This window comes from Medicago sativa, chromosome 2 (assembly GCF_051527215.1).
Source record: "Medicago sativa cultivar Bolivia chromosome 2, Bolivia_mono, whole genome shotgun sequence".
In the NCBI taxonomy this organism is placed as follows: domain Eukaryota; kingdom Viridiplantae; phylum Streptophyta; class Magnoliopsida; order Fabales; family Fabaceae; genus Medicago; species Medicago sativa.
The window spans coordinates 48,479,294-48,495,977 of record NC_140750.1 but is presented as its reverse complement, the minus strand read 5'-3'; the positions used below and the strand labels follow the sequence as shown (position 1 = coordinate 48,495,977).

Sequence of the window (16,684 nt, the reverse complement as noted above, 5' to 3'; positions counted from 1 at the left end):
AACAACAATCATTATTATTTACTTAAAAAAATAATCATTATTAGAGAAAAAATTGTTTTAGATTATAATTGATATATTGTGGACAATAAGGATTGAGTTTTTTACACTTTGTTAAATATTTGAATTTACTCGTATCTCGTATCTATTTGTTATATATGTTATTTGTATTTAAAGCTAAGAGTAATTTGGGAAAGAGAAAAAGTCAGCCTAAAATGGCTAATAGGGGACATTTTCTTTATATATAGTATAAATAAACTTTCTTAATTATTATAATTTAGAGACGGTGTTAGCAGCAATATAGACAAAACTTGGATACCATGAGTGTTACAATGTTTACTAGGTTAGAGACCCAGCATTGGCCGGGTTAGACATATCAAATAAGGTCGTTTGCACAGACACATATATATAAGCATATTTGATTTAGAATGATTTAAATTTACAAATAAAAATCAGGTTAAGTTGCTGCAGACCTAATAAAATTAATAAATAGCTATGTGTGAAATTTACCACGGTTTAGGGTTTTTATTTTTATTTTTAGAGAAACACGGTTTAGGGCTCGGTATATATAGCCAAGTTTACATGGAAATTAGGGTAGCCGAGTTTGCATGGAAATTAGGGTATTCTGTTTGTAAACGTATTAAATAAGTGTACAAAATATTGTTAAAAAAAAGGCAACAAGATAGGAATGAAATTGGTGCGATGCATTTTTTTAGTATTGAATAAGTGTACAAAATATTGTAAAAAAAAAAGGAATGAAATTGGTGCGATGAATTTTTTTAGTATTAAATAAGAGTACAAAATATTGTCAAAAAAAAGGCATGAAATTGTGCGATGCATTTTTTTTAGTATTAAATAAATGTACATGATATTGACAAAAAAAAAAGGCAAGAGGACAGGAATGAAATTGGTGCGATGCATTTTTTTAGTATTAAATAAGTGTACATGATATTGACAAAAAAAAAGGCAAGAGGATAAGAATGAAATTGGTGCGATGCATTTTTTTTTAGATGGAATTTGTTAGGTTAAATTATTGCTAACCTAATGCAGCAAATTGGAGGGAAAATATTAGGTTAAGTTGCTGCAGACCTAATAAAATTAATAAATAAGGATTAGGGTTTTTGGTAAACAATTATTAGTTTTAAATTTATTATTTGCAGGATCATAAATCCTAGGATATATTTGTGTAATATTTCTCATAAATGTTTGAATGTTCATTATGTTTATAGATTTGAATGTAAAAAGATGAATTTAAATAACTATTTCCTGCAAAGATATAGTATGTTGTAATAACATAGGATTATAACATAGCACCAAAAAAAAAAATTAGGATTATAACGTAGGATATTAAGTTGATTGAAGGAATACAAGGTACTAATACAAAATAATGATTGTAACATAGGATATTATATTGGTTGTTATAATAAATGAAACCTCCCCTCTTTTTCCTCATTTTTATCACTTGATGCTTCTGATGTGATGAAACTTGTTACCATCTCAACTTATGTCCTTTGCGTTATGCTTTGGCACAATATAGCGAAAATTTAGATAGAAGAAAAAAACTACCATATATATAGCAATATAATATAGCAACCAGAAGGTGTAGAGGATAGATAAAAAAAAATAAAAAAAATCCAACCAGCAGGTAACTGGAAAAAAGCAACAAGAGGAGCCATCCATGAGGATGAGGGTGTAATCTTGAATAAGGTAGCTAAGGCTAGAACAACTGGGATAGCAATAGCACACTTGTGTAAGGAAAATAGTATGATTTATCGTTGCGGTGATATTAGACTCTCATGGTAAATATGAGGATTCATCGAAGCATTTCCCAAAATCTTCCGATAATTCAACCTCCCGTTATTATTCAAGCTATACACAACAAGTTTACCATTCCTAGGTGTCAGGAGAATAACACCATTGTCTGAAATGAACAAGGTATACCTGTGAATATCCGGAGTTAACTTATTTTGAGGGATGATTTTCAATTTTGTCCATGACTCAACAACTCCATACTTTTTCATCATCCACACAACCCAACGAGTTTCGTTAGGGTGATCAAAAGACACACAAATACAATTACTCAAAACATGCAACGCAGGATTGCGAGCATTGTCCCTATCATACTGGGGCAGCAATATTTCGCCATAAATCTTCTTATCAAGATCAAATGAAACAATCACCTCTTGATTAGTAGAATTAAGATCTTTATTAACAATCCAATTCACCGTGCCACTCACAAATTTTCCTAGCCATTTGTTAGAATTGCAATAATGAACACATGGAAAATTTTGAACAGTTGTCCAAGAATTTTCACCAAAGGTATAAATTATGGTCGCAATTTCCTTAGAATTATACTGATTTTGCACAACTACCAGCACTGTGTACCTGTCATTAACTTTATCATAGCCAAAGCCACGAAACGTGACATGATAATGTTCAAAACAAACAATGGTTGGAGATCTTTCGGATTCCAATTTGAGAGAAGGATTCCATAATCTGAAGTGAGATTTTTCATACGAGCAGAGCAACCCATTGCATGAACCTAGAATCTTTATCTGATATCTCGCGCTGAAGATAACGGGTTTAAGGGGTCTAACAGGTTTAACGATGGTTAATGTATTTTCCAATAGTGGCTTCAAAGGGTAAGATACGATTTCACATTTTGCAAGACCAAAAACAGAAGAGACCAATTGCGGATACTCGGTTGAACTCAAAAATTGGTTCTTTGCGAACTGAGGATCTGAGATTAGGATTTTCCATGATTTACACACGCATTTAAATTGAAGGAGGGATCTCACCGGAAGTCTGAGTAGGATGCTGACAATGATTTCTTCCGGCAAAAACAACAATAGCTCGTCGTTTTGAGAATGGTGTAGACGACGCTTCCTTGAACGTGTGCGTTTTTCAATCTTAACATCATCGCCCATGCTTGCATCATTTTTAGAATGGCGTAGACGCTTTCTTGAACATGAGTGTTCCGCAATCTTAACATCACCCATGCCTGCAGCCTTTTTAAAGAGATTGGATGCAGCAACTGCCGCATTGTTTAACAAACAAATTCCGATGGCTTTATTTTGTTCGGCGTGATTATATGAAGCCATTTTCCGGTCACATTTTCTTCTTGAATAAACTTTTAAAGGCTTATCATCAGATATACCGGTGTGTTCATTCTTAATCGCACATACATGTTCAAACTTGCGAACAATTATGCACTTCTCAGATGTCTGGGGGATATCGTCGAGAATATAATCGACAATGCGAATGAGGTCGAGGTTCTTAGTCTTCCCTAATGACACCTCTGTGTCCTGATTCGTTGGAATAATTACTTTTAGTTTCGTTTTCCCATCACTAGCAGAAAACCTAATACAAAATCAAACAAATAAATAAGCTATAGTTAGAGATTTAAAACCGAAAACAGAAATAAGTTATAGTTACAGATTTAAAACGGAAAACAGAAAATCAAGTCAATTGTCTAATTGAATGTTAAAAGAAGAAATACAAGTATTTGTTGCCGATTTGTTGGGGATCGACAACTTGAACAACGAATTCAGGAAGAATTGATGAAGAATCAGTCGATGGATTTGTAAGCAAGGTGGAGATGGCGTTTGGTGTGACCGATTTTGCCATTGGATTTTGCAGGAAGAATTAGGGTTTGACGCGGAAATAAAAATTAGGGTCTAGGAAATAATGTCTAGGAAAGCCTTTTGGTATTTAAGTCATCCAGCCCTTGTATGCATTATTAGCGGAAAGACGTACTCGCTCTTTTTTTTTTTGGTAAATAAAAGTTGAGGTGGGTTCGGCTCCTGTAACCACCAGGGTCAGGGCAGGCCTCAGGGCTCAGAGGAATTTCTTCACAAAGAGCGCTTATAGAGGTACTTACAGATCACCCACCAATACTGTCCTCACATCGGCAGAGGGAGTCGAACACACAACCTTCTGCAAGGAAGTGGCCCGCTCCTTACCAACTGAGCCAACATGTATTGGTGACGTACTCGCTCTTTTAATTGCACTGACTTTTAAAAATTATTAATTTTTTTATATAAAATTTTGATTTTGCTTAAAACAAAAAATAAAAATGTTTCTTAAGTAATAACAAACCAAGCTAAACATACACTACCAAAAAAATCAAACTAAACATTTGAAAATTATTTTTGTTATAATTTGAAAACAAAAAACATTTATATTTTTACTTTTAATCAAAATTAAAATTTCATAAAAAAACACCGTTCCTAATTTTCAAACTTTAGCGCAATAAAAAAAAGCTGAAAGACGGGCACAGAGTGCCCGTCTTTTCGCTAGTTGGGATAATGACAAAGTAAAGTATAAATATATGCATCTAGTTTGTTACATTTTTTAAATGATAAAGGAAAAAAAACATATATATATATATATATATATATATATATATATATATATATATTCATATCATGTTTGTTACATTTGCTTTAATATTTAAATTTATTCTTATCTATTTGTTTTTTTTGAAGGAAAGAAGTTTATATCATTTCATTACTTAAAATGTGTTCAATACAATCTGGTATTTCTACCAAAATCTGGAAACTATCTGAGGATGTGGCCGCCTTAGCTAATCTATGGGTTGCCTCATTTGCTTGTCTCCTCACAAACTCAACACTAGAGTTGACATAGTATTGTTCAAAAATAGTTTTACAATTATGAATAATCATCTCAAATTATGTAACATCTTGTTGTGCAGATGAAACTATGTACCACTTTTTTAGCATCAAGCTCAAAATCGATAGGTCCTAATTGTAAGTCATGAACCCATTCTAAAGCTGATAATAGTCCAAGAGCTTCGCCAACATGTACCTCACAGACTGGAGTAAATCATTCAGTTTTTGCCAAAACAAAAGTGCTTGTATCACCCCTTATACAAACTCCTATTCTCACTCTATTAGAAAACTGGGAGAAAGAAGCATCAAGATGTATTACAAATCCTACGTGCATCTTGCCAATCATGAAGCATAACTTTTGCTCTCTCGACAACATAAACTGGAGCATCAATTACCTCATTCCACACTCTGTTGTTTCTTTGTTTCCATATACTCCACAACACACAACAAAATAAAGCTGCATCGTCCTTAGATAAATCTTGTAATGCTTTGAAGATAATATTCTTGCTATCCATATCTTGTTGTAGCAAAATAGAAATAGAAGAAAAGAAAGGAAGCATACTCCAAACATTTAAGCTACTTGGACATTGAAAAAATAAATGAAGTGTATCCTCATGTGTTATTTGTGTTGAAAATTGAAGTTATTTTTGGAAAGAAATGTCCAACCCAAAAGTGCTGAAAGGGATAGTTTTCTTTATATATAACTAGCGGAAAGATGGGCACTATCGTGTCCGTCTGTCCGCTCTTTCTACTGCGATAACGCATGTGATTATTTTATTATGTTTGTTTGTATAATTTAGATTAAAATTTTTAAATTATAAAATATTAATGGAAATTATTGATATATTGACTTATAAACAAAATATTGTCAAGGCATATAAGAAAATTATTTTTGAACTCAACATATTTTAGTTTGTCTGCATATAAAATTAAGATAAAATAATGATCATTTATTGTTTATTCTAATAGTAATTAGTAACATCATAACATAAATGTATAAATGACATGTTATGTAAAAGAAACGTTGTTATGATTGCGATAAAAAAATATATTTAAAAACTACATTTTTCGTAAAGTCTCCATCTTCTCCTTCTATTTTCCCTTTATTTAATAATTAAAAAAAACCACGGTTCTATTTATATAAAAACACACACACACACACACACTATCATAGTTTGTATAAGCAATTATAAACCAGCAAAGTAAAATAATCCTTAAAATTAATCGTAAACAATTTGAATCATAATCACTTATAAACTAGCAAAGTCAAATATAATCCATAAAATTAATCGACTTTGATTAGTTGTAACATGAAAGAAAAGGAAAAAAAACTTACAAGTTAATTATGAATTCTGATGCAAAGGGCTGAGAGAGGTTGAAAAAAAACTAAACAATGCGGGAATGAACTATTAACTGTGAGAACCCTACTTATTAATATTTAATAAAGTGCTAACAAATCTTTTTCTAAAATATTTCGAGTCCTAATCTTCTTTTAGCGGATTTAAAGTCCAATCTTTAACATTATTTTTTGCTCACGTTTGTTACTAATCTTTTTTCAGAAGATTTAAAGTCCAATCTTTAACATTATTTTTTGCTCAAGTTTGTTACTAATCTTTTTTTAGAGGATTTAAAATTCAATCTTTACCATTATTTTTTGCTCACGTTTGTTACAAATGATCAAAGGCTAAGGAACAGTAATTTATAGTAATAAAATAATATGAAAATACTCTTTATTGTGGAAGTAATAAAATAATATGGAAATACTGTTTTTTGTGGAAGGGATATGAAAATACTTGGCAATCTTTACCGGTTTTATTGAGTGGATCAACACATATATACAGTGCCGTTCCTAGAGTTTTACGGGCCTTAGGCATAATATGAAAAAAGGACCCTTACATAATACATCATAATTTTTTTTAGCTCATTGTTGTGTTTTTTTAACTCTTCATTTCGTTATTTTATTTCGCTTTTCACTACCAAATAAATGTTTTTTAGACAACATATAAATTAAATACTCGATATATACCAAAACAAAATAAAATATTGTAGAAATAGAAAAAAAAATAGTGCATGCGAAGTAGACTGAAATTTTAGCACCCCATTTTCAACTAAAATAGAATTTGCTTTGTTATGTAAATTATCTCAATTTCTTGGATAATAAATATCGTCGATATTTTTAATATTAGTGAAGCATATTATTGGGAACAAGGGCCCAAAAAATATCACCAATTTCTTCGATAATTAATTTTCGAGCATATTTTTAAGAACAACAAAAAAAAATTATAGGAGAGTGTATATAGAAATTTTTGTGCTGCATGAGATATATATAGCAAATCTCACTAAAAGGGCCAAAAACATTAACAGATTTCAGCCCATTCCTATATCATGTCTAAGTTTGGGCCTTTTTAGAGAATTTTGCTATATATACACCCTGAAATCCAAATATTTCTATATACACCCCCACCTTAAAAAAATTTGGGCCCCCCACCAGCAAGGGCCCTAGGCCGTCGCACTCGCGGCCTATGCCCTAGGGCCGGCCCTGCATATATACAACATAAAATCGGTTGATAAAAAACTAACATGAGTTTTTGTTTTGTGCTGGTTTTTTATGAGTTTGATTTGTGGTTAACGGAGGTAAAAGAGGGTTAACGGAGACGATTAGTGACATGGATTAGTTATCCATGTGTTATTTTATAATTGGCTAACAGTAAGAACAATTCATAAGAAATTGTGTGTAAGTCTTCTCCTTAAATTAAATTTATTCTTATCTATTTGTTACATGTGTTATTTGTAATTAAAATTAAAAATTATGGGTATTTTTGGAAAGAAAAGTTCAACACAAAAGTGTGCTAAAAGGGGTAGTTTTCTTTTTATTTTGTTATAGTGTGCTAAAAGGGGTAATTTAGAATCTAGCAGGATGTTGGATATTTGTATGTTGGCCTCATTTTTGCTAAAACAAATATTCATGCAAGATGTTGGATACGATGCTCCAACATGTTGGCACAGTTCAGTGTGCCCTGATTTTGTGCCTTGTATTGCTTTCTTGGATGTTATTCACTACTACAAAATTGGGAAAATATAGCGCCTCATAAATAGCGCTTTTAACACTAAAGCGCTATAAATTAAAACACGGAGGTCTTAGCTAGCGCTTTTTTGAAAAAGCGCTATCTATCATTTTAAGTATATATAGTGCTTTGTATTGAAAGCGTCAGTATAGGTTAAATAAAAATAATAGTTATTTAAATAAAAAACATGATTAATCGTATATGGCACTTTTTATGAAAAGCACTATATATAAATCAACCTTAAATAGCGCTTATAGGTTAAAAAAAGCGCTATTGTATGCTTGAGAAAGATAGCGCTTATAGGTTAAAAAAAGCGCCATTTTATTTAACTGATTTAATGTACATTAACTAACAGGTCCCCTGTTCGATCCCCTGCATAGCATATTTCAAATATTTTTTGAATTTTTATGAAAAATGGACTGCATCTTTCAAAAAAAAAAAATGAAAAATGGATTGCAGTAACAAAGCACACCTTTTTTTTAAAAAAAAATTGGTACAAACCTTTTTTAATTCTTTTATCATATATATAACAAACTAAATCTAAACTTTTAAAAAAAAACAAATCTAAACTTTTTTCCCAAAAAAGAAATCCAAACTAAAAAAACAAATCAAATGTCCTGGTCCCTCTAAATCCTACTTTTCCATAAATCCTACTTTGCAGGTTGCATTTTTTGTTTTTTTATTTATATTTGAAAAAAAACGCTTTATACACTAACAACAAAGCGTAACTTCTTTTTGTTATATACTCAAAAGTAACAAAGAATCCCAATTTTAATGGAAATCCCTATTTTAATGCATCCTAAAGATAAAATAAAAACTATAACATAATTTTCATGACGTTTGCGTTTTTTGTTTTTTTATTTATATTTGAAAAAAAAAATGCTTTTTTTTTGTGAACGCTTTATACACTAACAACAAAGCATAACTTCTTTTTGTTATATACTCAAAAGTAACAAAGAATCCCAATTTTAATGGAAATCCCTATTTTAATGCATCCTAAAGATAAAATAAAAACTATAACATAATTTTCATTAAACGTATTTTTTAAAGCAATTAATAACATAACCCAAAACTACTTTACTCAAAACTTTCATTAGATCGTGTGCAGGCAATTCAGTCCAGAACCACCATCTCTATCGATTCATTCATCACCAACCACCTATATCTATCAATTCATTCATCACCATCACTCGATTCCTTCGATCTATTCCAAAACCATAACCGTCTCTTTCGATTCATTCCAGAACAACCACCTCTATCTCACTCTTAATTGCGGTGCATCATATCGTCGCTGCCGTCGTCCAGTTACATCTTTTTCAATACTCAATTCTTCATCTCAGGTACCATCTTCATTCTTTCCTTACCTCAATTTAGCTCAAATATTCTTTAATTTTTTCATATTTTCATCTGGATATTTTAGGTTTTCAAGGTTCAAACTAAATTTAAGACTGCACTGTTAGTGATTAGGATGAATTTGACAATCGAAAATTCAAAATTTTTGTTTGATGAATAATTACTGAAATTTGACAATTGTTTATTAAAGATTTTGGGTTTAATTAAACTCTACACAACCAGTAAGATGAATAATTTTTCTTTTGGTTCAAATAATTTTTTTTTATATATATAAACAATAACACTTTTTGTGTGTGACTAGAATTATTTTCTAATAAACTAATTGAATGATGTGATAATATGATATACACTATGCATATGCCTTTTGTATAACCTACTAATCAATTCCATAATCATCCATCGTGACTTCTACATGGCATACCAAATAAACTAACTTATACAATTACTTATTATTTTATTTTTTGTAGTGTCCTCGCCAAGAAAATGGTATAGATGTCGGGTACTTTGTGATGAGGTTTATGAAAGATATTCTCATTTCAAAACTGAATGAGATTCCAAAGTTGGTATGTTTTTTTTATATTAAAGTATAATATCTATGTATAATTAAGTTTATTAAGTAACATGGTTATTTTTAATGTTATAATATATACAGTACATTGATGGTTTCAAGTGTGTGACATACTCAAAAGATAAACTAATAGAAATCTAAGAAGAATGGTGTCGGTTCATGATCAGCCTAAAAGTTATATGATTTTTTTTTATAATAAGGTGAGTTTAATGTTTCTAAATATATTTGCTAGAAGTGGTAGTTATTTTAATTTATAATCTTGCTTTAATTTGTACTCATGATCAGTAGTACTTTGAATTTATCTCTAATATAATATAGCGTTATTGCTTAATGGCGTTTTCTGGTATATATTCAGGTGGACGAGAGTGAATGAAATTTGGAAATGAATGATGATTTGCATGCTTGTTTTGGATAAAAATGTTGAGAAGACCAAGAAGATAGATGAAGACTGCATGATACCATAGAAGATTTTGATCTTTATGTCAACTAATTAGTTGTAACTCTTAGAGATATCCATGTTACCATATTAGAGGCTAAACATTTCTGACTTTTACGCTATATATATACATACATTTTTTATGATATGGTTATGTTTTATTTGATAAATAATAGTCTCAATTATAATGTGCCTAAATTATATACATTTCCCTTTAAATTTCAAACTTTATATATATATATATATATATATTACTTTAAATTAATAAAAAAACGCTATCTTGATAAAAAAAATAAAAAAACGCTATCTGGAAAGGAATTTTTTTTTTGACAAAAATAAAATAAAATAAGTGCTTTTCCTAGCGCTTTTTTTCCTTTATAAAGCGTTATCTAAACCTATTGTTACATAGCGCTTTTAAAACAAAAACACTGTTTTTAAACTTGTCTTAGATGACGTTTATTTTTGAAAGCGCTATCTAAGGAGAACCTTTGCTAGCACTTTTTGACATAAAGCGCTATATAAACCCTGCTATAGCTAGCGCTTTATACAGAAAAAAAGCGCTATATTACCTTTACCAACGCCATTTACAATAGCGCTTCAAAAGCGCTACCTAAAGCCAAAAAAAAGCGCTATATAAGCCCATTTTTGTAGTAGTGATTTTTGCGTGAGATCACTGAAGATTCTATGAAGATTTTATTCACGTGACATGTGGTCCAAGAGACGTGTGTTTCTAGAAGATGCAGAGGCGGTTTAGCTTTACCGTGTTTCTTGAGTGTGTTGTTGCAACATTTAAGGAAACAATATATATGCTTATAGAATATTGTGGAGACTGAATATATGATTTGGTCTGCTGATTTTTTAGCCTATAACAAAAAAGTCCATGCTGTTGAATGACTATATAAGGAAGATTCAGACCCTAGTTTTATTTACCAATTCAATAGTATTGAATTGATCCTTTTAAGGTTTCGACTTGGTCTTTATTTGTGAGCCTCTCTTTGTATCATCTTGATGCACTGAGCAGGACCTGTAGTCTAGTTGTAATGGATCAAAACCATTGATTGATAAAAGAGTCCTTATTAGGCTTTTTGAGTCATTGTTATTTGTGAATCTCTCTGAAGCTTTTAAGCAAAGAGAAGGTTCTGTTTATTGGAGTGTGTCTCTATTCTTGTGTTAAACTTTATTTAAATCACAGGGGATGTGATTGATTGAGTGGAAGTGAGATGGGATTGGGATCTCAGATCTAGGAGTTCCTAGGTTGAAGTCAATACGGGTAGTGTCTAAGTGATAAGTTGTAAACTTGGAGTTTGCTGAGAACTTAGAACTAGGACTACACTAGTGAATTTTCTTCCTGACTTGGTAGCCCCCAGAGTAGGTGTGTTTGTCACCGAACTAGGTTAACTAACCAACTGTTCCATTTATGTTTCTGTCTTTTTTATTTTCCTTGATCTGTTTGTTTTCTGCTAGCTCGATGTTTAAACATTAATCTCAACATTCTGTTTGTGTCTGATGTTGAAACATCGTATAAAACATTAGGAAGCTAGCGTACCAGAATTTCACAGGAGAATGAAAAAGAATGGGATGAAAAGTGGAAAATATGGGCTAGTTAAAGAAGACAAAGAGTATTTAGTTCCTATTGAATATGATTGCATAAGATTTAAGACTCCTTTATTTATACTGATTACTTCGAAGTTCGGAAGTAATGTTATATTTCAGATAAATCAAATTTAGGATGCAAACAAGCCCGCCAAGGGCGAGATTAAACAAAGAAGAGAATCCATTAAACAACACGCCATAATTTAAATGTAGAAAAAAGAATGCATATGGAAGGAATAGTACCGCCAGTAAAGAGCATAAAGATGAAAGGCAGAATTATCCTAACCTTTCTCGAACTTTGAGATTTGTTTTGCCTGTTTTTTAACGAGGCACCCTGCTTTCTGAAAAGTGTTGTGGTCTTCTTTACTTGATACCAGTCAAAATAAGGAAAAAGACAAAGACCAAATATACTTGCAATACGTCGACATTACGTCAACCGTGAAAGAGGGCTCTGAACGTAAAAATTATAGAGAACACAAAGTGAACCCAATTAAATTACAAGAGTTCAGCAAGTATTGGCGGCACCACCAAAAGTACTAATGGGAAGAAATATTAAAAGGTGCCTCAGGAAGCTCGCCCTTTTTTAAAAAAATTACATCAAAAAATGAAATAAAAGTACAATAGACAAGCAGCTTCACGCTTCATCCTGAAGGTGAGAAAAACACAAGAAGGGGGGTTGAATTGTGTTAGCTTTTTCTTCGTTTTCTCCTAAGCTGAAAACACTGGTCAGAAGCATATAAAGTTCTACTTCTGATGTGATGTTCAGGATTAACTTGCAGCGGATAAAAATAGAGAGAGAGAGAGAGAGAGAGAGAGAGAGAGAGAGAGAGAGAGAGAGAGCAAGAGAGAGAGAAAGAAGAAAGACACAAAGCAATTATACAGGTTCCTTCCATAAACCGGAAGTAGTCTTGTCCCCCTTGCACTTCCAAGGAGAGTTCACTAAAATATAATATCTGATTTCAACTGCTCACTGCTAAACTTAGCAAGAGACTTCAAACTGCTCAAGCACAACTGCAAGAGACTTCCTATGCTCCTGAACACAATCAAGAGACTTCTAATGCTCAAGCTCAACTGCAAGAGACTTCTAATCAGACAGAATTACAAAGAAAATGTTTGAGGTTGAACACTTGATATTCAATCAGTGGTGTTCACAATACAAATCAGATACAAACTCTTAAGACTCTAGAATTTATAAGATATGAACTTTGAAAAAGAAATTCTAAGTGAACTTTGAATGCAGAACACTTTCAGCAGAGTTTTGGCACTTGTAAATTGTTGTTTAGTCCTTGTCAATCTCTAAGTCTTCACTCCTTTATATAGAGGTGTGAAAGAGACGTTGTGAATTGCCAGCACATCAAAATAGAGTGGTTTGAAGCTTTGATCAATCGCCAATGATCTTTTGCTTAATATGGTTACTGTCCTATAAAGGATCAATTTCAAATCCATTCCAATTGTAAGGGAACATCGTTGCAGGCAGAGTTGTTTTTCTTGTCTTGTAGCAGAGACAAAAACAGAGTAGTGGAGGTAGTGGTTGTAAACTTCGCACAATTGTACTTTGTCAACGCTCTTTAAAGAACAAGCATCCAATGCCTTCAAATCCTTTCAAAATAGCCGTTGCTTCACTCTTCTAGTCTTCTGCAATGCTTAGACGAGATTAAATCCATTAAACAGTCTTTGAAGCTTTAAGTCTTGCATCTCCTGATGAACTTCAGCTTCTGGTGATCTTCAGTTTCTGATGAGATGCTTCTGATGAACTTGCTTTTGATGACGTCATCACTTCAGGAACACTATACTTCAGGAGCACTTCTCTTCAGATGCTTCAAGCTTTCTATTTGTTTTTTCCTTAGCTCTCTTTTGTTCTTTCAGAACCTATTTAAGATGTCAAATTTTTGTCTATGGCCCTGTACACTTGAACAAATATTAGCTTATCCAATTGACAATTTTTAATATCTTGTTATCAGCAAAACTCTCAAAGGGTAATGTTAAACACATTTTGTTCCAACACATCCACCAACTCGCCATTCACCAGAATCTTGTAAGGACCCAGCTCGCTCAAATCCACCTTTGGGTAGAAATGAATAACGTGCTCTCTTGCGCGTTCAGACCCTGCATCAAAAGTCTCCGCCAGAGCCATCCTGTTGGTTTCCAAGTCCGATTGGGCTTTGGCGAGGTCTCCCTCCATCTTGGCGGCCTTCTCCTTTAAAGAATTCCTCCAAATAAACGAGCTCTCCATGAGGAGAGAGAATTGTTTTCTCCCTGAAGACGGCCTCACCACTTCGCCTCGTCCCAAAGCTTGTGCTTGTGGGGCTGTGGACCGTCTAGAAAGGCCAAAACGCCCATGAAAAGACTCAGGGACCTTAGAAGCCCTAAAACGCCACTCTTGAATGATATACACAGTAAGCGTATCAAACATTGCAAATCCTTATGAATAATTAACCTCATAAATTCATCATTTTGCCTCGTCCCAAAGCTCGTGTTTGGGGGACTGTGGACCGTCAATATATTCCTAGGGGCTAGAATGCCCTCTAGAAAGGCTTAGGCGCCCTCCGGAAGGGGTCATAAGGCCTAGGCGCGTCCTTCCAGAGGGGTTGCCGCCACCAGCTTCTAAAAGCATCTAGAGCTCAGTAAAATGACTTAAAGCCCACATTACTTAGGCATTAAGTCACAGAAAACCTAGCTCATGGAGGGCTACAAATACACCTCTTGAGAGTATTATCAAGGCATGACCAATACAGTACTAAACCTTAATATCTGATATTGTGCTTATCGCAAGTAAAATATTGTACTTTTAGTGAGTACAATATTAGAAACTAGGTTTAATCTATTTTGGTCATGCCTTGAGAATGATCTCAAAAGGTGTATTTATAGCCTTCCATGGGCTTCTTTCTTTTTGATCTTCATCTTCTAAGTTTTCTTTTTCTTCTAAGTTTCATGATTTGTGAATTTGTATTCTTCTGGTATTCTTTTATGAATAAGGATTTCATCCCAGTTCCATAAACACAAAAGATGAAGTAGAAAATAAATCCAAATCCAGTCAAGAAAATCTGTTTTAGACAAACAAAAAAAAACCGACCCAACAAAGGGAACCGTCTGAACGGACGATTTTGACCAGTTTTGTTTCAGTTTTCCGATTCCCTCCCCGGTTCTATTATAGTTCGATTTTAAATGCCATCCGGACCGGAGGTAGGTCTGGTTCTCAATCCAATCTGATTTTGATAACCTTGGTGATAATATAAATAAAGATAAATATGGTGTAGGGTTGGATATTGATAAGTTCTAGAAAGTAGTTAATTTCATGTTGTATTTAAGGCACTTTTGTTACTTGTTTTACAAGTTATCCAAGGAAAAGCCAAGATTAAATGAACAAATTCATGATTATGCTTTTTATATCTAACTTTATCCTATTGTGCAGGAAAATGGATGCCAAGACACTGAGCAAGAAAGGAATCAACAAAATTGTGCAAAGGTTAACTTGCCACAACGAGTAAAGGCGAGGTAAATGCGAGCTAATTCAGAAAGTGACCATTTTCACAAGTCCATGCCTTGCCACAACGAGGAGGAAGCAAGCTCACTCTCCACGGCGAGCTTAAATCAAGCCTGCAGTGAGGAGTTCCGGAGAGCACCAATTTTGAGAAGTCCTTAGCACGCCACAGCGAGGCCATGGCGAGCCAAAAGTGAGGAAGAAGCGAGCAAGTTCCAGAAAGTCCATAATCCAGGGAATCATGGCCTCGCCACAACGAGCAATAACGTCACCATGGCGAGATAAGGCGGTCTCAGACTCCTTGATGACATGGCAGAAACCCACTACTAAAGGAAGATCAACTCGCCATGGCGAGCATCATCTCGCATGGCGAGAAGTCACTTATCAGCAATAGTATTTAAGCCTTTCTCTCATTTTTCAGACATATGATACTATTATTTTAAAGAGAGATAGGTGAGTTTGAGAGAGAAATATAGAGCAAGAGTGTTAGGAAGTGGATTCTTCAAGATTGTTTGAGAAATCAAGATCTTGCAATGCAATTTCATCTTTTCTTACATTTTTGCAAGGCTATTATAATAATGAGTAGCTAAATCTCACTTGTTGGAGTTAGATGTAATTGATCAAGCACAATATGTATCTCTTTTGATCCTTCAATATATGATTCTAGTTTTTACTTGTATTGATATTATCCTTGCTATTCATGTTTATGTATGATTTGAAATGATATTGAAAAATACTTTTTGAATCTAGATTTAGGATAATCGTCTATCAAAGCATGAATTCTAGAAATGGGGTTTAGGTTTTGGTAATCACTTCAAATATCAAATCTTAATGCTATCAGATCGCTTAATAGATTCAGAAATCGTCGATTAAATGATACGATCGAAGTCACGACATTGTTTAGACATAAACGATGTTGTCGAGTGATATGTGATAATATCGATTAATAGCTAGAATCCATATATGCGATCATAAGGATATATGCAAAGCTTGGTCAATGAAATCTAATCCTAACAGTTTTAAGTCTTTATCAAATCTCATTTTAATTATTTCATTTTAGCTCGATTAGGTTTTATATCAAATAACCAATTAAACCCTAACTTAAAATGGTGATTAACGTTGAACGGCCTGTGATATCGCACTAGTCCCTTGTGGAAACGATACTCGAATACTTACTTTTGATTGATAGAAAAAAATTACATCAGATAGATCAACTGGTTTGTGTTAAGGGATAATCAGTTGGGGTCTAGGACTCAAACCCAAACGAAGGAAGAAAAAAAACTAATATAACAACTAATTACTAACCAGGCCCAATTGGGTTGGTTTGTTGGTGTTGGCTTAAGACCTTGAAGTGTCCTCCTCTTAAGGTTTCATATTCAATTCTCTCCGGTGTCAATTTCGGTGGACTAGTTTAGTTTCTACAAAAAAAAAATTAATTACTAACCTTGTATGTTTAAAAAAAATTAATGTGTCACTCATAATGAGTTAGAAAAATTACATTATATTCTAGAAGAATCTTCGAAGTTTAAGTTACTGTAAAGAAGAGAAAAAGCGAAGATA

At 33.0% G+C, this 16,684-nt stretch overlaps 1 protein-coding gene across 1 annotated transcript; it reads right to left on the bottom strand.

Moving 5' to 3' along the window:
* Window positions 1–1,323: 1,323 nt before the first annotated feature.
* Window positions 1,324–3,667, bottom strand: LOC146947079 (F-box/kelch-repeat protein At3g23880-like). Its single transcript, XM_085744778.1, has 2 exons — window positions 3,497–3,667; window positions 1,324–3,357 (listed from the first exon to the last, which is right to left on the bottom strand). The coding sequence occupies exons 1-2, from the start codon at window positions 3,622–3,624 to the stop codon at window positions 1,767–1,769; spliced, it is 1,719 nt and encodes a 572-aa protein (XP_085600904.1). The 5' UTR covers window positions 3,625–3,667; the 3' UTR covers window positions 1,324–1,766.
* Window positions 3,668–16,684: the final 13,017 nt, after the last annotated feature.